This window comes from Panonychus citri, unplaced genomic scaffold, assembly GCF_014898815.1.
Source record: "Panonychus citri isolate SS breed McGregor unplaced genomic scaffold, ASM1489881v1 Contig00142, whole genome shotgun sequence".
Lineage (NCBI taxonomy): Eukaryota > Metazoa > Arthropoda > Arachnida > Trombidiformes > Tetranychidae > Panonychus > Panonychus citri.
The window spans coordinates 970889-996282 of NW_026515547.1; the positions used below are offsets into that span (position 1 = coordinate 970889).

A 25394-nucleotide genomic window follows, 5' to 3' on the forward strand; every position below is an offset into this window, starting at 1 on the left:
TATGGACGATTTTTGCACGATTTTCTTACGGTACGAGATATTCACGAATTGATTCCTGACCCAGAGGAAATTATTCATTCGATTCAATGGCGATATATTTATGAACAAGGTTTCGAGGCTAATAAAGTTCGAAAAAATTTGAAACGATCAAATTACTGTAGAACGAGTAAATATTTCAATAGCAGGTCAATCTTTATTCGGGTCTCTTGTAAGAATGGAACTGATTTGTTCAAGAGTAAATTCAATCGGTTAATCGATGATGCGATTTACTTTGAGATGAAATTGAAAATTGGACACCCGTTTAGTGTAAAGTTCAATGATCATAATAAACTGCCAGAAATTGCTGATGGTAGTTATCATACTCCCGATTCTAAAATGTTTTATATTAAATACTCGAAGATAGTCACGAAATCACTGCCATATCCTTACGAGACACTTTGTCAAAATTATGATAAAATGGCGGAATTACATGAGTGTGTTTCGAGGAATACAACCAACTCGAAATTTCCTTACCTACAGAAGGATGTTCTAAGTGAATGGAATACTCGTCCTGAGAATTGTCATTTTAAATATGAATCACTTAGTAAAATCGAAGATTCTTGCAATGAGAAAGTCGATTCTCCAGAATGTGATCAGATTTCTTATTCGTTGATCACTGAAAAGGAACGTTCTGTTGGCCATGCTACCGAAGTTTTCCCGGCTGATCATCCCTACAGCCTAATTCTGATTCCACCAACTGATCCGATTCTCAGTATAATCGCTTACCCGTTGTTTTCTTTCGTCGAATATCTCATATTTGTTGGAAGCATTTCGGGTCTTTGGTTTGGCTTTTCAATTTTCCACCAACTTGTCAAATGTCCAAAAGTCGATATCTGTCCATACTCTCGAAAAGCTAAAAAGTCCGAAGCGAATGTAAAAGACGGAAAATGGAGCAGAAGTTTGAGAGAAAATTTTACTAATAATCATCACTAGAAAACTAATTGATCGAACTTTGTTTTCTACAATTAAAATTGATTGTAAAAGACGATCGATTTGAAGAAATCAACAATTCTTTTCTAATAGATTGACAATTGTCGCATTTGAAAAATTACCATAATGATTGATAATAATTCGTAATAATCGAGTGATATAATAAATGGGATTTTTATTGCAATTGATTGATCATTATTATTGATATATTACAAAATGAATTCTGTTACACAATTAATGGTGACAATGGTTAAAATTGAATCAATTAAACATCTTAAATTTCAGTCTAATACAATTGAAAAAGTTGGGAAAGAGGAAATTGTTGTCTGATTGAATTTCAATTAAATTAATACAAACAGTAGATGAGATCAGTTTGTGATCATAATTGTTAGAATATATATAAAGACAATTAAAGATTATAATTAAGATGATGAATAAGATGATGATGAGAAGCACTTTGATCACAATGAATGGCACTAGAGTCACAACTCAATTAGCTGATTAGCATTAATTGTTGAGATGATGATTGAAAGTATTCACTTTCACTTTCAGTTTCTTGATTGAAGAATTGTCAATTAATTGGAAGACTGTGAATTAAATTGTTGACAAAATACAATGTAAATTGAGATCGTTTAAGTTGAATTGTGGTCTGACAATTTAGGTTATTGTCATAATTGATTTTTATATAAAAAAACAAATCATTTTGTGCAATTTAAAGTTGATTATAAATAACTGCCTAGCAAGAATTGGGGTTATTTGATTTTCTCATAGATTTTAACAATTAGTCTCAAAAGAAAACTCCAAACACTAATTAAACCAGAAAATACTCAAAAAAAATATAAATTAACAATTAAATTGTAAATTATCAATGTGAACATTAAAATTTTCCAGCAAATAAATTAATTGTTATCCAAATGATGACTTATAGTAGAGAGAGAGAGGAAGAAAGATTGTCAATAAAAATTGATTAATCTAATCAATGGTTACTTAATTGTTGTGAGCTTTTAGATTTTTTATCATTCAATCGCTTCTTTTTTAATTGCTCCATTTTACGAATGAGTCGCATTTCGGGTGAAAGGTCATCAGAATCATCTAAATTAAATTGACTTCGATTGGAATTGGCTTCCGATTTATTGATATTGGTTAATCCAAGATGATTAAAGTTGTAAGTAAAATTTGAGTCCAATGTTTTCATCAATTGTAACCTTTCAGCTAACAATTGTTGACCATAATTGTAAAGTTCAACATCTAAATGATTTAACCAACGAATCTTGTCCAAAACTGATTTATCCAATTCATCAAGTGCAAGACTTGAATGAGTTTCATTTAGTTGAATGAAAGGTTGAAGAAAATATAATTTAAATGTTGACTCGAAAAGATATTGTGAAATTTTCTGCTGCTCGCAAAGGCCAAAGAAAGCCATTCGTTTGAGATTCTCTTTGGCACTAGCAAGTAGTATTGTGTTCCGTTGGTGTTCCGACATAATCGATCGATTATAACATCCAACCAATGTTAGATCGGCTAACATTCGGGTTTGCCGATTAATCGCTAAATTGTAGGGGCAAGCGATAAATTCTTGAAGAGATACATTAGTCCAATCTTCACCCGTGTAACATGAAGGTAATTCCTCTGGAAGTGCTGGTCTACCTCCACAAAGATGCAACGAATTTTTCCAAGTAGCACCTCGTTGGGTGTGACGAAATTCACTTAAAAATCGTGAAACTGGTTCACGAAGTAGAGTAATAAAAAAATAGTGATGATCTGAAACCTTTGAACGGTCACTCTGGTTCATAACACTGTCAACACAATTAGTTAATTCAGTCCAATCGGCATGTAATCCACATTTCCAACCAGTAGTGTATCGGGAAAATAACCATAATCGTGACTCTGAATTGGGTCTGATACATTTACAAATCTTTTTACCTTTTCTACATTGACAAGGTGCTTCAAGATCAAGATCTCGTACTAAATGGTGGCCGAAACTTGTTCCACCTAAGAAAATAATAATCAAAATAGAGAATAGAATCAAAATTTGAACATAGAACAATAATAGAAGAGATTAAATTAGAGGGAAAATTATCAAGAAATTAGGTACTAACCAGTTTTTTGCATATGAAGAAAAACCATAACATCATCACCTTTTATGTCGAACATAAAATTTGGATCTTTAATTATTTGATCGAAAGACATTGTATTAAGCTTTTTACTAGGATTAATTGCTCGATGAGATGGTCTCATCAATTTCATTGACTCGATAGACTCAATTGTTTCACTTGTACTGAAACCAGTGATTCCACCACCACCAGGATCAATTTTACCAGATTCCATGTACATAAGAGATTTACCAACATGATTTGGAATATGTTTATAACTATATTTTGTCCATAATTTATACCTTGACTCCGAAAATGACCAGTTACTGAGAGAGCAAACATTATCTGGACACAAGTAGCCAATGATCAATAGGGAGATGGAAAAAAGTAGAAAACAAAGAATAGCAGCAGCTCTAACCATAGATAATCTACTGGCCATTCTTTACATTACAAACAAAAAGAACAAAAAATAGGAAGAACAGAGGAAAAGGAAGAAAGAAACAAAAAAAAACAATTCTCTTCCAATTTAAAACAAAATCATAATCAATTGATTTCTATCTGTAACTCAACATCATCATCTCTTTAGAATCAAGATTAACTGAATTGAAGATAGAAAACAAAAAAGATGTTACAAATAAGAGGAGCACAGAGAAAAAACACTAAACAGATCAAAGTACATTCCTGGGAAGCAAAACAAAGAGAAAACTTGATTAAAATAAATAAAGTGAAAGTAATTAATTAGACAATTAGTCACTTGAAGATTAATTAATTGTGAGGAGAAAAATAATTTTTGTTTACAAATTTTTTTTTCCAAAGAACAAATGAAAAGTTGTTGATAGAAAAACCAGATGGCAGCACAAAAGAACGAATCTGATTGGTTGATGAACTTAAATGTGATAATATTTGAATTTTGAAAATCGGTTTTCAATCTCATTCAATTTGATTTAATGTTCACTTTGATTAATTAATTGTAATTAGAATTTGTATCTCCAAGTTTTATCTGTTCTTTTCTTTTTCACAATTTTCCATTATAGACTATTATTATTCATTAACCATGGGAAGTTTAACAAGTAAGGAATGGTTCCAGGATAAGAAGGAAATGTTTGCCACCCCAAAAAATAAACGAGTCATTAAATTGGCCGCCGATCCAAGATCACCCGGAGTTGGTCGGACACCGTTACAAGTGTGTGTTAAAGATGGAACCACGGCCAACGACAATTGTGGAACACCTTTACGTGCTAATTAAAGAGGACACCATCTATATTTTCTTAAATTCTCTGACCTTTAAATCTCATCCTAAAAGTCAAATATTCTTGAAATAGTCAATCCTTCATGTTTTTTTTTAAAAAAAAATCTTTTTCAGTTTCTCTTCAATTTGACAAAACCATTTGATAACACATTAATTTTGGTATTAATCACTAACCTTTTCTCCTTTGACTCGTTTTAAAATGTCATTCCAATGTTGAGAAAATTTTTCATTAAATTGACATTTTGAGAAACTCAAATTTCCCAATGAAACTTTTGGCTTTAATTTTTTTTTCTCTTCTCACTGAGTCTGAGCAACATGAAGAAAAGAACAGCTGATCAGTTGTTTATTCGTTTGTTTTTTAGAAAACATTTTTTTCTACCAAAAATTTGTGTCAATTTTTCTCTGATTTTCTAAATTGATTATTATTTCTTTTTTCTCCAATTAACTAACTTTTAATCCTCTTTATGTTCTCACCATGAATGCGAGATCGAATACCTTTGAAATAGTAAGTTGTTTTCTCGTTAAACTGAACATCACTTTTCACTTTCTCTTTTTTTTCCTTTGTCACAAACATCGTTTTCTTTTCGAAAAGTGAATTTTTTTCTTCTTTTCTGATTAACTGATTTTCTTCATCATGATGGATTAATTTCTTAATTTCTTAATTTTTTCTTATTCTATTCATCTATAGAAATGCGCTGGTCATCAGATAAACGATGTGGTCTCAGCTCTGTTTCATTCGATTCTTTTTTACCGAACTACTGGAAAGGTTTGTTTTCTATTCTTTTTTTTTGTCTCATGTTAATTTTTTCTTTTTGCTAATTGTTTTTTCCCTTAGATTACTTATAAGAATGACAGTAGTTACCTTGTTGGATCTCTTGGTTATGAAGATGTTTCTTGCGATTTTATTGACTATAGTTATGTAAGTATTTCTAAATGTTTGGTCCTCCATTTTGAAAAATAAAAGTAAAACCAATTGACTCAATTGAGCTTCTCGATGTAAACAAATGTTCATTTATTGAGCTTCCATATCTATTGTTTAAATTATCTTTTCACTCCTATAATTTTTTTTTGATTTAATTTTAGGTTCGATGTGCATCACCAGGTATTATTCACTCATTAAATAGTAATATCAGAGAATTTGTGGAAAAACTCAGGGAGAGTAGAGAAAAAGTTGGAACCATAACTCTTGAATTTTATCATAGGAAAAAATCTGCTGGTGTATTGGGCCTTTTCTTTGATTCACAATTAGTTTGGGAAATTTGGAATCTTAAAATTGTCTGTGGTAAGTAATTAACTTATACATAAACTCAAAATTACAGACTAATTTACACAATTTAATCACCATTTTAACTCTGTTTTTATCAACTCTCTCCAAATCTCAATAGCTGATGAAAAGGAGGCAAGAAAAACCGATTTCAAGCTTGAAGAGGTTCTTCTTGATAAATTAGTGACCATCATTCAGATAGTAAATAACAGCCGATGTATAACACCACAAATGCCTGATCGTGCTAATGTTGATACTCTATTCGATATTACCTTTGACGATGTACAACCCTATTTACACCGAGTGAGTTGATCTTTTAATTAGATTGATCTTGTTTTCCTTTTTTTGTTGTTGTTGTTCATTTCATTTAATTGTTTCTCTCTGTTCTTAGATTTATCACCGAATCGGAGATGGACCAAATGCCACAACAAACCAAGGTACTGATGATTTGGGTCTCAAAAAGTTCATCAAAGACGCGTTAACCTTATAATTAACTTCATCTTCACCCATTAATCGTGATTTCATCATGAAACAATCAACAAATTGTTCGTTAATCTCTGATTCCCTCTCTCTTCCTTCTTTGTAATGACGAGACGTTTATTTCATCGCTGTATGAGTATCAATCTCTAATGAAATAATTTACACAATCAAAATGAAAGACATTTTAACTTTTCTTTTAACTTTAACTTTAATTAGTTGAAATGAAAATTAAAATGATTAAAACATGTAAACAACGACAAGTAACTTTCATTTACAAAGTAAATATGAGATGAGAGATACACTTTTGTAATAATACTTAAGAGTTACCATAATGAGAGGAAACCAAATCTTTTACGAGGTTTTGGTTTAGTTGGATCAACAGATGAATCTGATGATTGTGCAGTTGATTCAGTTGATTGTTCAGGTTGATTAGCCTGTTGAATAAAGAAAAACGATCGAATATAACTTCGGCATAATGGACATTTATCAATTAGACCATAACATTCACAGCAAATGCAAGCATGTCGACAAGGTAAAAGTGCTCGGGAAATTGTCGCATCTTGACAAATGACACAAACTGTAACGGACTTTGAAGTTTCATCAACCGTAGCTCCTGGAGTGAATAGAGATTGTAAATTGTAAACATTACCATATCGTAATTTGGTTAATTGGGTAATTATATTACTATCCATTGGACAAATATCATCTCGTATATGTAAAATACTAGTTAAACAAACGATTTCATCTTTAAGTTTCCTGTTGTTACCATTGCCCTTTGAGGTTGATGGTTTGTTCAATTGATCCTTAATTGTTGTGGTTTGATCGTCAAGGGAATCATCATCATTAATGGAAAGTATAATTATCAACGGATAACAAGCTCTTGGAGATGTACCGAGCATCTCTGAAGTAATTGGATTTTCACTGACAATGTGACGGGTAATTGATTCACCGATTGGAGGTTCAATCTCTTCAGGTTTAGATGATTGTAAACAATTTTCAGCCAAAAATGAGCCTTCACGAATTAATTGTCGCATCTCGGACCAATCTTTTTTCAATGATTGATGAAATTTGGATATATTAACACCCCAATAGCTGGTTAATCTGAATGGTTTGTCTCCAGTTATCTTAATTGTTACACCATTTTCCAATTGTCCTTCTCTGGGCTGTTGATCATCAAGAATTAAAGTGAAAGGATTTCTCAAGATATTCATGTCCTGAGCGATTGATGGTTTCGGGTCAAAAACGGTTATCGAAGGTCGTTCCATGGCCACTCTATTAACAAACAGCCTAAGAATCAAACAAATATACAAAGAACACAATTGGATCACAATTAAACAGAAAAAAACAACAATTAAAACCAAAAAGAGATGTGATTGTTTACCAAAATAATACTTTTCTATATAAACATTAGCTTTGAGTTTTTTTGTCTCTACCTACAATCTCTCTCTCTCTCCCATCGATATAATAATCATGATTAATAACGATTAATTGGTGACAATTAACTAACCTTGATAATATAGTAGTTACGGTGAAAAAAAGTCCAACAATCAATAAAAGTGAAGGTGATGAATACTGTAAATCCAACCACAAAGGAGCCCAAAGAGGTAACATGTAGATAGCTTTGAATGAATTTCCAAAGAATCAATTTAAATGTTTTAATTGTTACACTTAATTGACCACATCATTGAGAAAAGATTCCAATGTATAAATGTGTCGATTAAATTGTAAATTAATCAGTTTCTTGATTTCTCTTGATTGGTGACAAGACACAGAGAGAGAGAGAAAACAAAACAATAACAATAACAAGGAATCGATTGCTAAGCAACCAGAATTGTCAACGATTTATTTAGTTAATTTCGAAAGTATTTTTATTATTATATATTCGATAATAAATTGTTATAAACAATTAAATGAAGAAAATTGATCAACATAATAGTATATTTTTCTTTTTTACATATTAATCGATTGTTGACCATTTACAAATCAGTAGAAGTGTAATAGAAATACAATTAGAATCTGAATGGAAAATTATCCTTATTAATGTTTCGACTTTTCAAATGATCGATAAATTGAACAATCAAAATAATATAAGAATTTTTTTTTCTTCTCTTCTTTCGTTCGGACAATCGATCGGATAAATTGGTTGTTCTTTTAGATGGTTAATGATAATGTCCATTTTAATGATTTAATTGTAAGGTAAATTGTTGTTGTTTCTGTTTCGAGATCATTTAATTTGATCATCTTTCATTAACGAACCTAAATCACCATCATCACCATAATTGGACATTTTATTATTATCATTGTAATCATAAGAATCGGTTGATTGATAATTAGTCTCTTCATCCCATCTTCGATCTGTGAATGAGAAAAAGTTGATCACCAATTCTGTGATTACGATTTAAATTGTTGATTTGATTGTATTGTGTCATAATTAGACTCTTACCTGACCAGGATGGCGGTGGGGTGGGTGATCCCCATGAGTTTGATTCGTGTTTAACTATTGGTATTTCCACCTCTTGGATTGAAATGATGTGTGTCTTTTTTGGTGAATGTGACACTGGTGCTGGTGGAGGCGGAGGCGGTGGCGGTGGCGGGGGTGAAGGTGCTGGTATCATTTTGGGAACTTCAATGGCCACGTAGCGAGTTTGAACTTGTGGTCTGCACGTACACGTACCTGTTGACTCGTAGAGGGAAAATATTGTTTAATTGTTGATAAATTTTGCTACTAATTGGAATTAAGATTCTTAATCAAATCTTACATTGACTATCACTCGGTGGTGGTGGTGGTGATCCTTTGGAACCAAAGAAACTGAACTTCTTGAAACATTCACCATTTAATGTAAAGAAAAATATTATTAGTAGACAAACAATTGCTAAATCCATTTGATTAATTAGCAACAATTAGAGATTTTGATAAAACAAGTCATTAATTATTTTCTTTAGTCAATTTTCATGTAAAAGTTAATTAGGTTCACACACATCAGAATTTGATTTGCTATTGAGGAGAAATTAATATTTCTCATTTTTCTTCATCGTAAGTTAATTGTTACAATTTGATTATCTTCTAATCTGTCACCCACTTACCTAATTGATTAAGATGATGATGATTTAGAAAATAATTTAAATGTAACTTCCGCAATTTCTGTAATTAATGGAGAGCACAAATTAGATTAAAACTTTTCTTAAAATCAAAAATCAATAAACAACAAACACTTTCAATTGTAATAAATCATCAACCATTTTCATGGTAATTAGTTAATTGTTACTCACCATTATTATACTTGTAATTGTGATGATAATGAGAGAGACTGATGATTGAAATTAATAGGATCAAATGATAATCATTTCATTGAATATTATCACTTTTAAATGATTCTCGCTAATTGTTACAATAAGAAAACTTTTGAACCATAATTTTTTTTTTGCTTTCACAAATCTCTAAACAATTATCCCAATCAAATTATTTTCCATTAAAAAGCAAATTAAAACAACAATTAACTCGAAAGTTATTAAGGGTAAACAGTTTAACTCAGAAAACTCAAGAAATTGTCCGACCAACGATCACAACCTTAGCACCAAGAGACGAAAAAAGAATGGCCTTAGCAGCATCGATATCATCAATCGATAATCAGACCAATTTTCCCGTTAAGTTAATCATGTTCACAATTAACTATCTAAAGCTGAGAATGCGAAAACTTAACTAATGTCCAGCTTTCGATTCGGCAATCATACCTTATTCGTGATGGTGTTACGATCTTATCGTCGATTATTATCTTATTTTTTGAACCTCTGTACTTTTCGTTTCTCATTGTCGAACGAAGTGAAGACTTTACTTTCAGAAATCTAATTTTCTACAGTCGATAACTCAAAAAACGACACTTCAGATCACTTTGATTTCTTCAGACCAGCTTTATATGTGATGTTAGTAGCGCTGTATAGTTTTTGAGCGCGATTGGCCCAGTCCCTTAAACACATAACCTAAATCCATCTATGTATGGATCGGTAAAGTCGCACATTCAAAGACAAACAATTATAACAATTAAATTGTTATCGTAAAGGTTTTTGTTGTTTTCATTAGTTTCGTATTCGAAATCAGATCAAATTCTGATAATTCTGCAAAAGATGAGTTATTTTCTTGACATTAATCGTTAATAATTCTTCTTATATCAACTTATATCAATACATTTGTTTTTTCATACGAGGCCAATTAAAATTTCATTCATTTTCAGTACGATTACGAGTTATTATCCTCAACTCAATTAGTAAGAAAAACGCTAAGATTGATCAGATTTCTCTTAGCAATTAGTTTACAGAGAGGAAGGACCAATGAGTTGATCGAAATTAACAAAAAGAGTCACAATTAGCTCGATTAGTATCAGCGAGTAACAATTTAGAGAGATGAACAAATGGCTCCACCTTATTAATAGAAATGACGTTAGAAAAAAGGTAATCAGCTGATCCGAATTTCTATTTTAGCCTCTTTCTGGTTAGAGAATTTGTTTTCTTTCTAATTAGTGTTTCTTTTCTTTATCATCTTAGTTTAATCTTTTTTTTTAATTGTTAATTGTTCTAACTTACAGGTAATGTCTTGTAAATTGACTAAATTATCTTCGTTCAAGGAAAGACTTTCAACCATTGAGAATATTTTATTCTATGATGATTTCAATTCTCCAGTTCCATGTAAGTGTATTTACTTTGAATATTTTTTTCTCTTCTCTTTTCATTTAATTTGGTTAATTGTGGAAATTTTAATGATTTCTTTTCATTGCTAATGTAATTTACTAATTGTTATGTTCTCTTTGTTTTCTTCTGGTTTCATTTTTAGCTTCCATTAATGAATGGACAACCTCTGAATCTTTCCATGATGATCCTCATGATGATCCAACGTTTTCATCATCATCTAAGATCTCAATTCCTAAAACACTTAATGATTGTCTTATTGCTTCATCTCCTTCTGGTGATTTAATTGTTTTTGCTTATGGTAAAAATGTGGCCATTTTTAGGTATCGAGAGGAAAAGGAAACTCAAATTTGTGGTACTACTCTCTTCGAGATGGAACCTGGTGAAAAGATCACTTCTCTCATCTGTTTACCTTTCGTTTCTCAACAAATCAGTAATCAATGTCGATCTGATTGGTGTGCTATCATTTTAGGATTTTCTTCCGGCTATTTGAGGATTTACACCGAAAATTTTACCAAACTATTGACACAGAAAATTTCTTCTGAATCGATAACCTCAATCAAAGTGAACAGTTTCCTTTGTCCTTACACTTCGGGAAGAATTCGTCATTCAAATTGTAATAAGAATGTCGATGAAATTTTCATCTTTTGCCGAACCTTTTGTATGATCATTGATGGATTTGTTTTCTATCAAACACTTCGCTCATGTCGTAACTATATTCCTCGTAATCGTCAATGTGTTCCCGATATTGAAACTCATCCAGAATTTGCACTTCGATTTAAAACTTGGCTTTTCAAAGACTGTGATCGAATCTTTGATGCAGATAATTGTGGATCTCATGAAATTAGTGACTATGATTGGCTTGTATCTCGATCAATATCCAAAGGAACCTTTCGGAGTCCCTACAATCGTCAGACCAATGGGAATTTAATCATTTCAACCGGAGAAGATCCTTTCATTGGTCTTCGCAGAGCAGATGAGGTAATTAATGTCCAGTAGCAAAAAAGATTTTCTCAGTTAGAAAATTCTAACATTTTGTCTCTTTTCTCATAAATTTTCTCAGATTGATTCGACAAGTGTCCTAGAAGAGGTAACCCAAGCCGTGGTCAATAAGGTCAAAAATGTATTACCCACCTTCTTAAGAAGTACTGAAAAACCCAAGCCGAAAGTTGACCCTCCACTTGATTTCTCTTCAAACCTCGAACTTTATGATCAGTATCGAATTGGAGTGAAAATCTGTATCTCACCAACTCGTGAAATGGCCGCTGTTTGTGATGAATTCGGGCGAGTGTGCCTTGTAAATCTAAGCGATGGCCTAGTAATCAGAATGTGGAAAGGTTATCGAGATGCTCAATGTGGATGGATTGAATCATATGAGAATCCAGATGATTATAAATCAAGAAAAATCACATTTCTTTGCATCTATGCACCAAAACGGGGACTTCTTGAAGTGTGGAGATGTCAACATGGACCTCGAGTTCATGCATTTAATGTTGGTAAATCTTGTCGTCTTTTATATTGTGGATACTCAATGTTGGGTCTAAACGATGTCCTAATCAAACAATATCGCAAAAATTTTGGTCCATTTTTACTTTCTCCTGATTCGTGTTACCTTATCGATTGCGAATCTTGTGATATTTACACGTTTCAAGTGCCCTTCGTCGTTGGTCTAACTGATCGTTTTAATCAATCGAGTAAAGATGAATTACTTTATAAGGAGTTTACAAATATACCGATTGACATTAACAATTCAGAAAATTTCATCTCAATTTTTGATAAAATTAAAACTCATCAAATTAAATGGCAGGCAATTGATTTTATCATTGGTCATTCAATGGTCTCTCTAGTCAAAGATTTGTGTCAAACTTTTACCTCTCAATTACCTGACGATCAAAATACTTCGAGTGATATTGAACCGAAAACTGATCCAATGGTTTTATCTTCAGCCCAACGGTGTCAAAAGATGATTCAACTTTGCCAATTCTATCAATCATTTGAACAATTAGTTAAACCGATTGCAAATGTGACGATAGTTAGCTCATTTCATCAAGACTCACCGGACATTGAAAGTCAATCAGAATTACTTGGTTGGTCTGATCGTGATTACGCTCGATATGTTTCCTTTTTTAGCTTGAAAGAGGTCGTTCTTGGCTCAGGTCAAGAGGTCAAATTAAATCCTGATTGTATAACTTTCGCTGAATTAGTTGATTTCTTTTTACCCAAACAAGAAGATCAATTAGATGAAAGTTCATCTCGATCATCAATAACACCAAAGAAAAAAGTTTTTCAACTTGAACAACTACATCGAGTTGGAGATTTCATTTTGATCCCTGGACTTTTTTCTGAAAATCTCGAAGTGTGTGCAGGCCACATCGAGTCGTTAACATTTATCGCTCCACAAGAAATACTTTACTGTTTATTTGCTTCGTGGCTTCACATTGACTTTACTGGCGATTGGAGGTATTGGCCGAGATTTAATCGTTACGTGTCTCTGATTGTTAACATGTTGCGCCAAAAACATGCCAATGGATCAGATCAATGGCTTAGAATTTTGAAAATTGTAACTTCGTTAATTGCTCAGTCATCATTGATTCCATCAGCATTAATCGCATCAATGGTCTTGTTAACCTTATACTCGGAATTTGATCTATGTGAAGAAGCTACTCCTTCGAGTAAATTAAAGGCAACTGATGATGAACAAGAAAGTTGCATACCCGAAGAATGGGAAAATTTATCCATAGTTAAAGAGAAATTAAGTCTTCTCATTAATCAACTGGAATCGACATTTTTCCTCAGTTTAACTCTACATTCCAATGTTAACTATGATCCAGGTAGAATTTCACTTTCATCCCTTCGTGAATCTCTCCCTGGAATCGTCAGTGAATCAATAGCTAAATGGGCGATATCTTATCCTCTTAATCCATCAATTATTACATCACTTGAAGGTGATGATGATTCAGATGACGAAAATAAAATAAATTCAGTTAGTCAAATAACCTTTGGAACTGATATTGTTGCTTCGCAAGAAGAATCAACAATCAAAATTGACACGACGGTAATTCAACAACTTCTATCCAAAGTTCGTGATCAATTTCCTCGAAGTATGGAAAGCGATGTCATCCTAGCAAATTGTGCTTGGGAATGTTTGATCCTTTGGGATAAAGATCCAAGTATGGGTGCTACGTCTACATTGTTATTCCAGTCGCTTAAATATCTCGAGCCATTATCATCAGCTGTTTTAAAGCACAATCTTTGCTGTCTCATCTGGAAAATAGCGATTCGTAAACGTTTGGAAACACTATCATCTCTCATTGAGAAAATGGGTAAAACACCAAAAGATCGGATTCTTCGGAAAGATATCGGCCTGGGTGAAGGATCATTGGAAGAGTTTCTCAAATTTGTTACCGAACTTCTTGACCTGATCCTCGAAACAATTGGACCTTCACAATTTGACGCTATGCCCATTTTTCGCCTTGATGATTGGTGGAAAAACAGAGAATGGACCAGTCGACAGTTTCCTCTTGTTTTCATTGCGATCCAACAACAACCCGCTAATCCTCAACTGACCGTAGAACTGTTTGACCTTATTTTGGTGGTCACTTTAATCGTCAACTTTCAAATCAAACATTTCAAACCACTATCACTTTTCCCGTACGATGTGGCCAAAACTTTTTTCGATGAAATATCCAGTCCATTGCCTCCCTTTCAACCTGATTCCCTGTTAATCGCCAGTCGTGAAAAATTTTTACTCGCTGCCGCTTCTGCTGTGGCCTATTCTGTTCCCCCTGCTGCTGAACTGGTCGAAGAGGACGCTCATCTTTACTCAACCGCCAATCAATGGATAGGCAAAATTGTCGGACTTTGTAAACATTGGGACATTCAACCTGATTCAACGCGACAGCGATATGTTTGTGACCTTTATGCAAACTGTTGTGATGTTCTGGCTCAAGAGGTAAAACAATCAACTAAAATAGCTCAATTTAAACTAATTGTTGATCATTTTAATTTTCCCTCAGTATACCAGTACAATTAACGATCGTGAAGCCTTAGCTGTCGTACTTTTACCCGTTGCTGGTCTTCGGGTTCGACATTTAATCAGATCACAAAGAGGTAAATTTCTCGCATCAACTCCCCAATCAATCATGCAATGGCTTGAAGAGATTCCATCGGTAAGTTAATTGAAAATTTCCGATAGTTCGAAGTTAATTAATTGATTTTGTGTGTTTCCTTTTGTTTAATTACAGAAAAAAGAAATTAATCTTAATTTTACCGTTGAAACAACCACGAAAATGTTGGATTACATTATATCATTTTTACCATCAGGAAATTATGATAAAAGAATCGCTCGAAATTTATTAGAAATGACCAATAACTTATGATTATCATTAATTAATTATCGTTAAAAGAAAAATGTCCAAAATCAATTTACTATTTATGGGATCACAATTGTGCAAACTTATCAAAAGAGATTTATTTTTTAAACAGCCTGAAGATACTTTTGTTGGACATCAGGTAACAGCAATTAAAACAAAATCATTCAATGTTGAATTGGATGATTTAATTTAAATGTATCCTTTAGATTTAATAAGTCTAATTGATCCTGGAATTTGGTTGTGACAAATTTTAATGAACCAATGGAAAGTAAATCCAGTCAAAGTGATCCAAATGAATTAGATGGTATCGATATTATTGACATTGGTGAATTATCTTGGAGTGATCGGATTCGTCCTAAGCCCAAAATCCAAGGTAATTATCTTCGAGGTGATTTAATTGGCCAAGGCACTTTCGCCAAAGTATATGAAGTGATGGACGTGAAGACTTTACAACGGCGAGCTGTTAAAGTGTTCGATATGCATAAAATTGACCGTAAATTGAATCGAGATGAAATGGTTCATATGATAAACCAAGAAGTCACTCTTTTAGCCCGTTGTCATCACCATAATGTCATCAGAATGATTGAAGTTAAACGAAGTGTTCCCTTGCAGGGTCAACAAATGTCCACAGAAAAAGTATCTGAGCCCTCGAACGAGAAAGATGCCAAAGGAAAAAAAGACAATCCAAAAGAAAAAGAAAAAGATCAACAATCGAAACAATTGACTGAACATCGATTTAAACATCACCAGAAGAATAAAATTTGGGTCTATCTCGAATATTGTATGGCCTCCGTTGCAGAGATAATGAATCTCTCTGATCCGGTTAAATGTACCAAATTACCTCTTCATCAAGCTCGACATTATTTCATTGGATTAATCAATGGTCTGGATTATCTACACGCTCAGGGAATTTATCACAAAGACATTAAACCGGATAACATGTTAATTAACGTTTGTCACACAATTAAAATAACGGATTTAAGTGTTAGTCATGTTGTCGATCCTTTCAACCAAACGGACACTTGTTACAATACTTACGGAACGATATCTTACCAATCGCCTGAGGTTATCTCTTCATCGGATTCAGGATTTTCAGCGAGTGCCCTTGATATATGGTCATCTGGGGTGACCTTTACGTTATGATTAACGGTAAATTACCTTTCTCAACAATCAACGGTTTAATTGCAATGACTCAATCAATCCAAAAGGACGAGCCCGTGCAAACAAATCTATTGATTGATAATCCATGTTTATCAAATCTAATTGATTGTATGTTGGATAAGAATCCATCTAAAAGGATCAAATTATCCCAATTGTTAAATCATCGATGGTTACAAGCTGATTTAAAACACGATAAAGCTTACATTAAGATCCCACCTCGATATGCTTACGGTGATCAATATCGTAGTTTGACAATTACGGCTTATCTTCACGAGTTACATTATCCACTTCCAAGTCAACATAATATTGTCACGGTTTCGGAAACATCAGCTGATGAATTTAATGTCAAACGAAAGATACCAATTGTCCGGGCCAATCGATCACCATCGAAGCGACGTTCAAGTAAACGAAGACCAAGTTTAATTGTTCGACAATTAAAACCAGATCAAAATTTGGGTCGACTATTGGGATCAATGGGATTAGAATTTGGATCAAGTGATAGTAATTCATCATCGATTTTGATTTCATCTCGATCTTCATCAATTACATCGGAATCAAATTAAATAATTCAACTTGAAGGTTTAATCCTCATGGTGATTAAAGGAAACATTTGATTGGAAAACTTTCAATTGTTCAACAAATCAGACTCATTATCAAGTGACCACGAAAATTATAGTTTGACAGGTAAAAAGTCAAATTCTGAAACATGATTTATCTGAAGATAATAACACTAATTAAAGGGTTAAGAATGAGAAAAGAGGTTGTGGTTCCGGTTATAATAATACAATAATCGAATCAAATTTTCGATAAACAATCAGACTAATTGACTCAATTTTTGTGGAATAAAAAAAAAGGTTAATTAGCTAATTGTTGAGGTAAACAATCACTTAACAATTTGACAACTATGATAGAGTAAAGCCTTAAGTAAATCTTGGAAAACCACTAATTTGAAACTGAAAACAATCAAGAAACTTAATTATAAAAATTTAGATCCATTGATCGTTTAACAAAATGGATCGATAATTAACCAGAATTCATCATCAATAATTTGCTTCCTTGAGGGTCTATCAGGAAAAGTTAATTTGAGCGACGTGATGATAATCAAAGGCGCAATTAACATCTATTATGACGATTTCAGGTTAATTAGGTAAAGAGTTTAAATCTAAATGTATTTAACACCAGTTAACTTATGAACGTTATGGGTCGGCATCTCTGTTATCAATTAAAACGGTTAAGTTTAAATTGCTGATGATAATGTTAATTATGAAGCTGAAAATCAGTTATAATTAAATCAACCCCACACGATTAAATATAGAAACCGATAATCTTGTCATCGGGTAAAACTAATCACTTGTATTTATTGAACAGTTCATTTAACCTCGTTGAGATTTTACCAGTGTTAATCATCAGGCCTTTAGATTTGAATATCAAACAATTAAGTTAACAGCTAATTAAATCCATTGTTTTTTTTCCAGCAATTTCGAAATGAGTTGGTCAATGATCCAATGTCCAGCTAATCTTGATGTGAGTATTGAGTGTGCATTGTTTTCTGTAATGAGAAAAAAATGGAAAAAGGAAAAGAGTAAATAAATTTTGATTAAACAATCAAAGTGAATTATTATTGTTTCTGTTGGCGATTAACTAATATTATTTGAAATACACTTTCACTTTAAAAGGTGACTTGAGAATTACGAACCAGTTTGGATTGACCTTTATCTTTCATGACCACCATTTAGAATCAAGTTCAGACTGGACTAATTATTCTGAGGTTATTAAGGTGAAAGTTGTTTTAGCTAAGAGAGAGAGAGAGAGAGAGAGAGAGAGAGAGAGAGAGAGAGATGAAAAGAAAATTAAAAGAAGAATAAAATATTGGCCTGAGTTGGCAACAAGTTGAAGAGAAAATAAAAGAAAATGATTCGATCATCCACCATTTTGATCGTCAGGTCAGTCTGATGATGAAAATGTAATGGGAGGAGGGAGATTATGTATGAAAATCGCTTGAAGGTGAAAAGAAATTATTTTTCTAAACTTAATCCAATGGAAAAATTAAACGAATAAAAAAAACACTTACTAAGCTTTTTGATTAATCGTCATTCCAACCAAACCATCAGTAATCAGGTAAAATCTCCTAATCAGCAAGCGAAAGGCAAGAAATTCATGAGAATATCATCATTTTCATCTGTCATCTATTCAATGGGTTGATAATCAAATTAACTACAGTTAGTCACATAAAGTATTGATTGATTGACAACACAGATCCCCGATATCTGTGATCCCCGATATAGTGAAATGTTTATGGAAAAGAAGAGAATCAGAAAAAGAAACGAAATAATCAGTTTTTCAAAGATTCCAATTCATCGGGACAATCATGCTAAGTGTCATGTAAAAGGTTGGATGATTAATTACGCGATCAATTAATCAATTAAAAAGGTTAATGAAAAAAACAATTAGCTTAAAGTCACCAAAAAATCAACATTTTAGCTTAAAAAATCAGAAGTGAAGAATTGGCTTACCTGTTGATTAAACTGTCGGCAATTTGCGCTAATCAACCACCATGAGGAATAAATGTAATCCATTGGATTATTCTAGAAGAAGAAGAAGATTAATTAAATGACGAAAAGAAATTAAAATAATTGTGAAAGAAGAAAAAAGTAATTTTAAAACGAAAACGAAAAAAAATAATCAAAACAAAAGAAACCAGAGAAAAAGAAAGAGAAAAGAAAGAGTTTAACTCGATCATGTGATCAGTTTCTCGAAAGAAAAGAAAGAAAAGAAAGAGTTTAACTCGATCATGTGATCAGTTTCTCGAAAGAAAAGAAAGAAAAGTAGACAGAGAATTTAAATCCCGCTTCTTTCTTTCGGTTGTTCTCTTTCTCTTCTGATTAAAGGGACACAAAGACAGTTTCTTTTTCATTTCATTCTCTTTCTTTCCTTTCTTTTTCCCTTCTATTCTCCTCCTTTTTCTGGTTCTTCTTTCTTTTTTCTCTTTCTCTTTTTTCTCTGCTGTCTTTTTATTCTTCTCTCTCTCTCTCTCTTCTCTTCTCTTCCCTTTTCTTCATCATCATCATCCATCTCCTCTTTCAATTCATTCATTTACATGATAATTTGTCGTCAAGCTGCTGGTGTTAATTTCTCCCAAATTCTGGTAATTTATTTATCTCTCTCAAGTGAATGTGTTTTATTTCCCCTTTCAATTAATCCAAGTGATTTAAGTAAATCCTATGATTCTCATTGAACAATTAATGTTATGTGCTTCTTTTGGTGACCATTGGAGATTAATTAATCGAACAGCTAATATTTAATATCTACAGAAAGACAGAATCTATTGTTGTCTTTTTCTGTTCTCTCTCTCTCTCACTCAATTTTTTTTGCTCTCTTTGTTGTTGTTATTGTTCTCGCTCTCTCTCTCTCTCTCTTTCTCTATCTTGTATTGCCTCATTTTCTTTCTGTCTTTTTCCTTAATCTATTTCTCTATTTTATTTTCCCTTTGTTTTTGTGTGTGAGTGTATATATTTTACCTGTGTTTATCTCTTCCTCTTTTACCTCACCTTTTTATCATTTTGATATCTCACTTCATCTCTCACTCTGAGTGTGTATGTGTGCTCTTTCCCACTCACTCCTACGTTTCTATGGATTTATAGTTTCAATGTTTCTTGGTGATTTAGTGTATATTTTTTGACCTACTACCGACCAGTGTTTTCCAATGGAAAGAGCCTTAAAACTTTTTAATAGAATTAGTCACCCATATACTACCTGGATGTCACTCAGAGTTGACCCCGAAGCTCACCTGGATGCGATCTTCATTGATCTATATCATCAATGCTCAAAAGCCACCCCCAATTCAGTATTTACGTTAGAATTGATTGAAAATTTGACACTTTTACCAATCCATCAACGTCGGGAACTTGTTAACAGGATTCGTGAAGGATGTGCACCACTTTTCTTGGCCTCTCTCCATGGTAATGTTGAAATGGTTGAATATTTGATCGTCCAATGTGGTGCTGATGTTGAATTACGTGGTGTTTATGAAGGCAGGGATGATCGAACTCACCATTTTGTTACACCCTTATGGTGCGCTGCTATTTCGGGCTGGCTTGATGTGGTCAAGTGTCTAGTAAAACACGGAGCCAACATCAATTCAGTTTCTGATACTGGTTCAACTCCAGTTAGATCAGCATGTTATATGACTCACATTGAGATTGTTAAATTTTTAATTGAAAGTGGTGCTGACATATTTAGAGCCAATCATTCTGGTGGAACGTGTTTAATTAACTCTGTTCAATCCATCCAATTGTGCCGATTACTTTTAAGCTATGGAGTTGAAGTTAATGCCTATGATATACAAGGAGAAACGGCTCTTCATTATGCTATTCAAGAACGTAATTTTGGTACGGTTGTTTTACTAATCGATTATGGAGCCGATGTAACAATTAAATCAAAGCATGGTAATGATGCACTTCAACTTGCCTGTCTCAAAATGGCTACACGAATTGTCAGTTATCTATTAGCAATTCGTAATTATTCAGATGAAAGGATTGCCGAAGCTCACGAATTACTTGGTGCAACCTTTCTGGACACTCGACTTGATCTCCAAGCAACCCTTTCATGTTGGGCTAAAGCTCTGGCCATACGAAATAAAGATCCTTTCAATCCGATTGTTAAAAGAAAAGTACCTCCTAAAACTGCCTATTCTTTTGCTACGGAATTTGAGACTCTCGAAGAATTAGAAAATTTTGCCCACGATATGGATTCGATTAAAACTCAATCGTTGCTCATCTTTGAAAGGATTTTGGGCCCTTTCCACCGAGACATGATTTCAAAATTGTTCCTTCGAGCGGCAGCTTATGCAGATAGTTTACAGTATCAACGAGGTGTCGACGTTTGGAAATATGCTTTAAGCCTTAAGATTGAAAAAGATACGATACTTGATCATGAAACATGTTATTCTTTTGAAGGATTGGTTCGTCTTTTTCTCGATTTTCACAATAAAACCATTTCTGGTTATCATAAGGAGTATCCATTGTTTGAGGATGTATTTGACACACTTCGACTGCTAGTCACTGATTTACGTCCTGTCATGAGATTATTAACCATTCGACCAATTTTCAAGAAACAACAGGATAGTTTTGATTTGTGTTTAAAGGTAATTTAGTTAATTTCTCATTGTTCCATCTCCTCTGTCCTTTCCATTAATACAACATAATTACGAGAATACGTAAAGAGATTAATAGTATTTATCTCAGACTGTTAACAGGATTTACTTCAAAAAAAAACACTCAATTAACTTGTTGTTGTTATTGTTTTCCTCTTTTTATCATCCATTGTAATATCATCTTACTTGTTGTTGTTAAGATGAAGATCCATTTTCATATCTCTTTCAATTTTCCTAAAGTCTATTCATCATTTCACTTTCATCTTTCATCTTTTATTTTTCCATATTCCTTTTCTTATTAATATCTTGATAATTGTTTAGAAGAATTGATTTGATATTGATTATGTTAAGATTGAGAAAAGAAAGTGATTTGTTGATTATAATTTAATATTCCTCTTCAATTCGATCATCTTGTTGTTAGGTAACTAATTACTACGCAATAACCAGAACAAAGTGAATATCTATCTCCTTTCATCTTCCTCTTTCTTTCTTTCTTTCTTTCTTTCTCTCTCTCTTCTTTTCCATCCTCTAACTAGTGATAACTTGGCATCATCTTCAAAGATTAGTCATTATCGTTCTTGTATATTCTGTTATTACTGAATATCTTTCATCAATCTTACACATTGATAAACATAATATTCATCTTAATAGTTATACTTAATATTTTCAAAATAATCTTACTGTCAATTCGTATGGTTGATTCAAGAATTTGGTTAACCTTGTTGACTGTTGACTATTTTGATGACCTTTTACCTTTTCTTTTTTTAACATTTTGATTTAATTTTTCTTTCTTTCTTGATTATTATCTGTAGAGTATCACCCACTTGATGCATATCCTTCTTGTTATCAAAAAAGACGCTTCTCAAGACCATTTGATGCGTAAATTAATCGCTGAATTGGTCCGAATTGACCCACGAGACTCTAATGATAATGCACTTCTTCACCTTGTCATCTCCAAGAACAACAAATTGGAACAAAGTTACGTCACTGTAAATAATATATTCCCAAGTCCTGAAATAACTCGATTACTTTTGGAATGTGGTGCCAAGGTCGATACCGTGAATAATGAAGGATGTACACCTTTACACATCGCCTGTCTCAAGTTTCATTACAATATCAAAGTTCGAGACATTTTATTTGAATATGGTGCTCACATTTGTCGTGCCAATTCAAGGGGCACTCGACCTTATAAGCTACTCTTTCGCACGGATCCATCATTTAACCTTCTCCCATTTACTTCACTTCGTTGTTTAGCAGCTAGAAAAATCATCGAAAATAGAATACCTTATCAAGGTGTTTTACCATTAATTCTGGAAGATTTTCTCAGCATTCATTAACGTAATTAACGAAAATAGAAAAAAAAAGAGAGACGAAGAGAGATGAAAAACAAGAAAGAGTCAAGTCATTATCCATCAAAGAAAACATTATTTCCTCCACTCTCTCACTTTCTCCCTCTCTCTATATTTCTTCACCATTATCATTACTCTCATCATCATATTATCATCATAAACAACACTGTCACTCACATCATCATCATCATCATCTCTGTCATCATCACCAATGTGACTGCAAGAAAAAAAAGTTTTACCAAAAAAAAAGCTAACCAACAATACACACACCAAGATCTTCACAAACCTAAACACTTTTAATATTGAGATATTATTAATTTATGTTCCAATTTTGATGTTCTTGTCATCATCTCTTTTCAATTATCATCATCATCATCGTCGTCGTCGTCACATCATCCATACTATTGTTATTATTATCTAATTGTTTTAAGCTAACTGACCATTTCCATTAACAGGGTTTATAATGTATCGTCTTGACTTTTATCATTTAGTTAATTGCCATCAATTAACAAGAGAATGTATTTTTAATGCATAATTTAATATGTGTGTATGTAAATGAAGGTTTGTCTTTAAAATTCAACCTTATAAACAATCAAATATCAATGGAAAGACAAAAAAGAAAGGTAATTTAATTAATGATAAAATTATTTCTTAATCAAGTAAATCATGACGATTAAAGATCACAATGATGATGACGATGCTGCCATTGATTGATGGATGATTACAACAACACTCAATACATTTGATCAACTTTTGTTTTCTTGCAAAAACCAATTAACAAACCTGAACCTCTGATTGAATCAAATTAAATCAACAATTGAAAAAAAGAAAATTAAAAAATTATTTCATTTATTTCATTTATTTAGTGTAAAAATTAAAATCTCATTTCGATTATCATTTATTTTCATTCATTTTCATCGTTTTAACAATTAACTATATTTTTTTATTTAATCAGTTGACAAAACAATCGAGTATAAATACTTGAGGACATTGATCTTGATACGACTGGTTGATTGTCGTTAATTGTAATTTACAGTAAATGTTATTCACTTTCAATTAGCAAACAATTTAACACTTAATCATTTACTTTCTCTCTCTCTCCTCTTGATTAACAATCTGATTGTTTAACCAAACGAAGCTTCAATTTGATTTATTGTAGTAACGACGATCCTTTAACTGTTTCAGTTGAATGAATTTCAGTTTCGTTTTCATTTCTCAATCGTAACAATTAAAATTTGTACCATGAAAATAATCAACTAATTGATAGTTAACCAAATTAGTTGATTGTAATTTTTTTCCTCATTCAAAATTAAACTTGATAACTCGGAAGTAATTTAGTAAAGGTCATATTAAAGTCATCGATTCAAGTGAGTTATCATATAATAATAGATACTAGATTATTATTATATAATATTACACATATAATAATTTGTTAATCAAATCAATAGATTGTTCAACTTATTTTCAAATTGTAACAATCAACGAGGAAACAATCAAATAATATTACATGTTATCAGAATTAATTATCTCTTTGTGATTCATTTTAATGATTGTCACTTTGTTTTCATTTTTCAAGTGATAAGTACATTTAAAAGATGACAAATTGATTGTGATACAATTAAAAATGATTTGAGATAAATATAAAAGAGATTGAAAACAATCAGTTAATTGTTGAAACGTCATTGAAACAAATCATGTTACCTTTTTTCACTTTTTTTTAATTATTATCATCAGAAAATAAAAATAATAAAAAATAAAAAAGTGTAAGCATGGATTAGGTTTGAACGGAATTCATTTTAAATTTTGATTGATTTGAGCAACGAATCAAATGATCAGTTGGAGTAATTAAGCAATAGGATAAGAAGCGCAAAAATTGATTTAATTAACTTGATCATAATTTCATGATAAACTGAATATTAACTTACTTGTTAGTCAATATACTAACATGGAGAAATCTATTAATAATATCAACCTCAAGGTTGATTCAATAACTTATAGTAATTTAATATTGTAATAATTACTCAATAATTTCTTAAAATAAAAGTTGACCATATCGACAATTAACCATATTCAATTTATAATATTTCAATACATTAGATAAATGATGATTAGATAATTAATTAGATCTAATTGTTGATATATACTTTTGATTGAGATATTAAATCATCGAATATGTATAATCAATACTAGATAAATTATCTTTCGGTGATATAACTAAAGTCATAGGATTCATTGTTCAGATAAATTGAATTGAAACATGTTAAAAACTCCAACAATTGACAATTAGATTGAATCAATATTTTAGTAAATTGTGGAGAGAATCGCTTCTCGTGCCTTGATTACTACCAATGGCTCTCTTTCTAAATAAATCACTCTCTCTACCTCTAGTTTCTTATTTTACACCCAAGCATATTGGTTGAACGATGTTCATTCTTGAAATGGAGTAATATTAATAATTAAGAAAACATATTAATAAGTTTCAATATGTTAATCAGAAGACTCGATTGCGAGATTTCAACGAAAGTTGTTTTATTAGTAGCTGTAATTTTTGCCTACGAACCAATTTCGCGTGATAATCATAAAGGTAGATAAAGTTTCGAGTAACCGTAGATTGAAACTCCTTA

The 25394-nt window shown here is 32.1% G+C and overlaps 7 protein-coding genes and 1 long non-coding RNA gene across 9 annotated transcripts; 4 read left to right on the top strand and 4 right to left on the bottom strand.

Annotated features, from left to right (window-relative positions):
- Positions 1-1124: 1124 nt before the first annotated feature.
- Positions 1125-3823, bottom strand: LOC128395901 (heparan-sulfate 6-O-sulfotransferase 2-like). Its single transcript, XM_053356384.1, has 2 exons — positions 3069-3823; positions 1125-2961 (listed from the first exon to the last, which is right to left on the bottom strand). The coding sequence occupies exons 1-2, from the start codon at positions 3499-3501 to the stop codon at positions 1946-1948; spliced, it is 1449 nt and encodes a 482-aa protein (XP_053212359.1). The 5' UTR covers positions 3502-3823; the 3' UTR covers positions 1125-1945.
- A 153-nt stretch (positions 3824-3976) lies between these two features.
- Positions 3977-6233, top strand: LOC128395924 (autophagy-related protein 101-like). Its single transcript, XM_053356418.1, has 6 exons — positions 3977-4816; positions 5000-5077; positions 5147-5230; positions 5395-5593; positions 5697-5878; positions 5967-6233. Exons 1-6 carry the CDS (start codon positions 4787-4789, stop codon positions 6063-6065), a joined length of 672 nt encoding a protein of 223 aa, XP_053212393.1. The 5' UTR covers positions 3977-4786; the 3' UTR covers positions 6066-6233.
- Positions 6234-6237: 4 nt separating this feature from the next.
- On the bottom strand, positions 6238-7802 carry LOC128395914 (cell growth regulator with RING finger domain protein 1-like). The gene is made up of 2 exons (XM_053356406.1): positions 7563-7802; positions 6238-7342 (listed from the first exon to the last, which is right to left on the bottom strand). Exons 1-2 carry the CDS (start codon positions 7664-7666, stop codon positions 6379-6381), a joined length of 1068 nt encoding a protein of 355 aa, XP_053212381.1. The 5' UTR covers positions 7667-7802; the 3' UTR covers positions 6238-6378.
- A 162-nt stretch (positions 7803-7964) lies between these two features.
- Positions 7965-8944, bottom strand: LOC128395930 (uncharacterized). Its single transcript, XM_053356426.1, has 3 exons — positions 8815-8944; positions 8499-8729; positions 7965-8410 (listed from the first exon to the last, which is right to left on the bottom strand). The coding sequence occupies exons 1-3, from the start codon at positions 8936-8938 to the stop codon at positions 8280-8282; spliced, it is 486 nt and encodes a 161-aa protein (XP_053212401.1). The 5' UTR covers positions 8939-8944; the 3' UTR covers positions 7965-8279.
- Positions 8945-10522: 1578 nt separating this feature from the next.
- LOC128396030 (rab3 GTPase-activating protein non-catalytic subunit-like) lies at positions 10523-15306 on the top strand. Its single transcript, XM_053356552.1, has 5 exons — positions 10523-10735; positions 10881-11716; positions 11799-14687; positions 14752-14904; positions 14980-15306. The coding sequence occupies exons 1-5, from the start codon at positions 10639-10641 to the stop codon at positions 15112-15114; spliced, it is 4110 nt and encodes a 1369-aa protein (XP_053212527.1). The 5' UTR covers positions 10523-10638; the 3' UTR covers positions 15115-15306.
- Positions 15307-15369: 63 nt separating this feature from the next.
- Positions 15370-17088, top strand: LOC128396032 (serine/threonine-protein kinase stk11-like). Its single transcript, XM_053356554.1, is given in 2 exon segments — positions 15370-16237; positions 16240-17088. Coding segments are annotated over 2 exon segments (1461 nt in total). The 3' UTR covers positions 16833-17088.
- A 508-nt stretch (positions 17089-17596) lies between these two features.
- Positions 17597-18977, bottom strand: LOC128396033 (uncharacterized). Of its 2 annotated transcripts, none has more exons than XR_008326757.1 (4): positions 18783-18977; positions 18341-18640; positions 17966-18062; positions 17597-17818 (listed from the first exon to the last, which is right to left on the bottom strand). It is a non-coding gene; the product is annotated as an uncharacterized LOC128396033 (long non-coding RNA). The 2 variants fall into 2 exon arrangements; XR_008326758.1 differs by having other exon boundaries at positions 18341-18536; positions 18783-18970.
- A 269-nt stretch (positions 18978-19246) lies between these two features.
- On the top strand, positions 19247-23667 carry LOC128396031 (protein fem-1 homolog C-like). The gene is made up of 2 exons (XM_053356553.1): positions 19247-21412; positions 22234-23667. Exons 1-2 carry the CDS (start codon positions 19973-19975, stop codon positions 22756-22758), a joined length of 1965 nt encoding a protein of 654 aa, XP_053212528.1. The 5' UTR covers positions 19247-19972; the 3' UTR covers positions 22759-23667.
- Positions 23668-25394: the final 1727 nt, after the last annotated feature.

Bases quoted from the DNA above. Each gene is read 5' to 3' on its own strand.
- LOC128395924 (XM_053356418.1), top strand. From the start codon at position 4,787: ATGAATGCGAGATCGAATACCTTTGAAATA. The intron at 4,817-4,999 runs GTAAGTTGTTTT...ATTCATCTATAG, and splicing joins GATCGAATACCTTTGAAATA to AAATGCGCTGGTCATCAGAT. The intron at 5,231-5,394 runs GTAAGTATTTCT...ATTTAATTTTAG, and splicing joins ATTTTATTGACTATAGTTAT to GTTCGATGTGCATCACCAGG.
- LOC128395901 (XM_053356384.1), bottom strand. From the start codon at position 3,501: ATGGCCAGTAGATTATCTATGGTTAGAGCTGCTGCTATTCTTTGTTTT. The intron at 2,962-3,068 runs GTTAGTACCTAA...TTATTTTCTTAG, and splicing joins TCTTCATATGCAAAAAACTG to GTGGAACAAGTTTCGGCCAC.
- LOC128396031 (XM_053356553.1), top strand. From the start codon at position 19,973: ATGGAAAGAGCCTTAAAACTTTTTAATAGAATTAGTCACCCATATACT. The intron at 21,413-22,233 runs GTAATTTAGTTA...TATTATCTGTAG, and splicing joins GTTTTGATTTGTGTTTAAAG to AGTATCACCCACTTGATGCA.
- LOC128396030 (XM_053356552.1), top strand. From the start codon at position 10,639: ATGTCTTGTAAATTGACTAAATTATCTTCGTTCAAGGAAAGACTTTCA. The intron at 11,717-11,798 runs GTAATTAATGTC...AAATTTTCTCAG, and splicing joins GTCTTCGCAGAGCAGATGAG to ATTGATTCGACAAGTGTCCT. The intron at 14,905-14,979 runs GTAAGTTAATTG...GTTTAATTACAG, and splicing joins GGCTTGAAGAGATTCCATCG to AAAAAAGAAATTAATCTTAA.
- LOC128395930 (XM_053356426.1), bottom strand. From the start codon at position 8,938: ATGGATTTAGCAATTGTTTGTCTACTAATAATATTTTTCTTTACATTA. The intron at 8,730-8,814 runs GTAAGATTTGAT...ACGAGTCAACAG, and splicing joins ACCACCGAGTGATAGTCAAT to GTACGTGTACGTGCAGACCA. The intron at 8,411-8,498 runs GTAAGAGTCTAA...TCTCATTCACAG, and splicing joins CCCACCGCCATCCTGGTCAG to ATCGAAGATGGGATGAAGAG.
- LOC128395914 (XM_053356406.1), bottom strand. From the start codon at position 7,666: ATGTTACCTCTTTGGGCTCCTTTGTGGTTGGATTTACAGTATTCATCA. The intron at 7,343-7,562 runs GTTAGTTAATTG...TTTGATTCTTAG, and splicing joins GTAACTACTATATTATCAAG to GCTGTTTGTTAATAGAGTGG.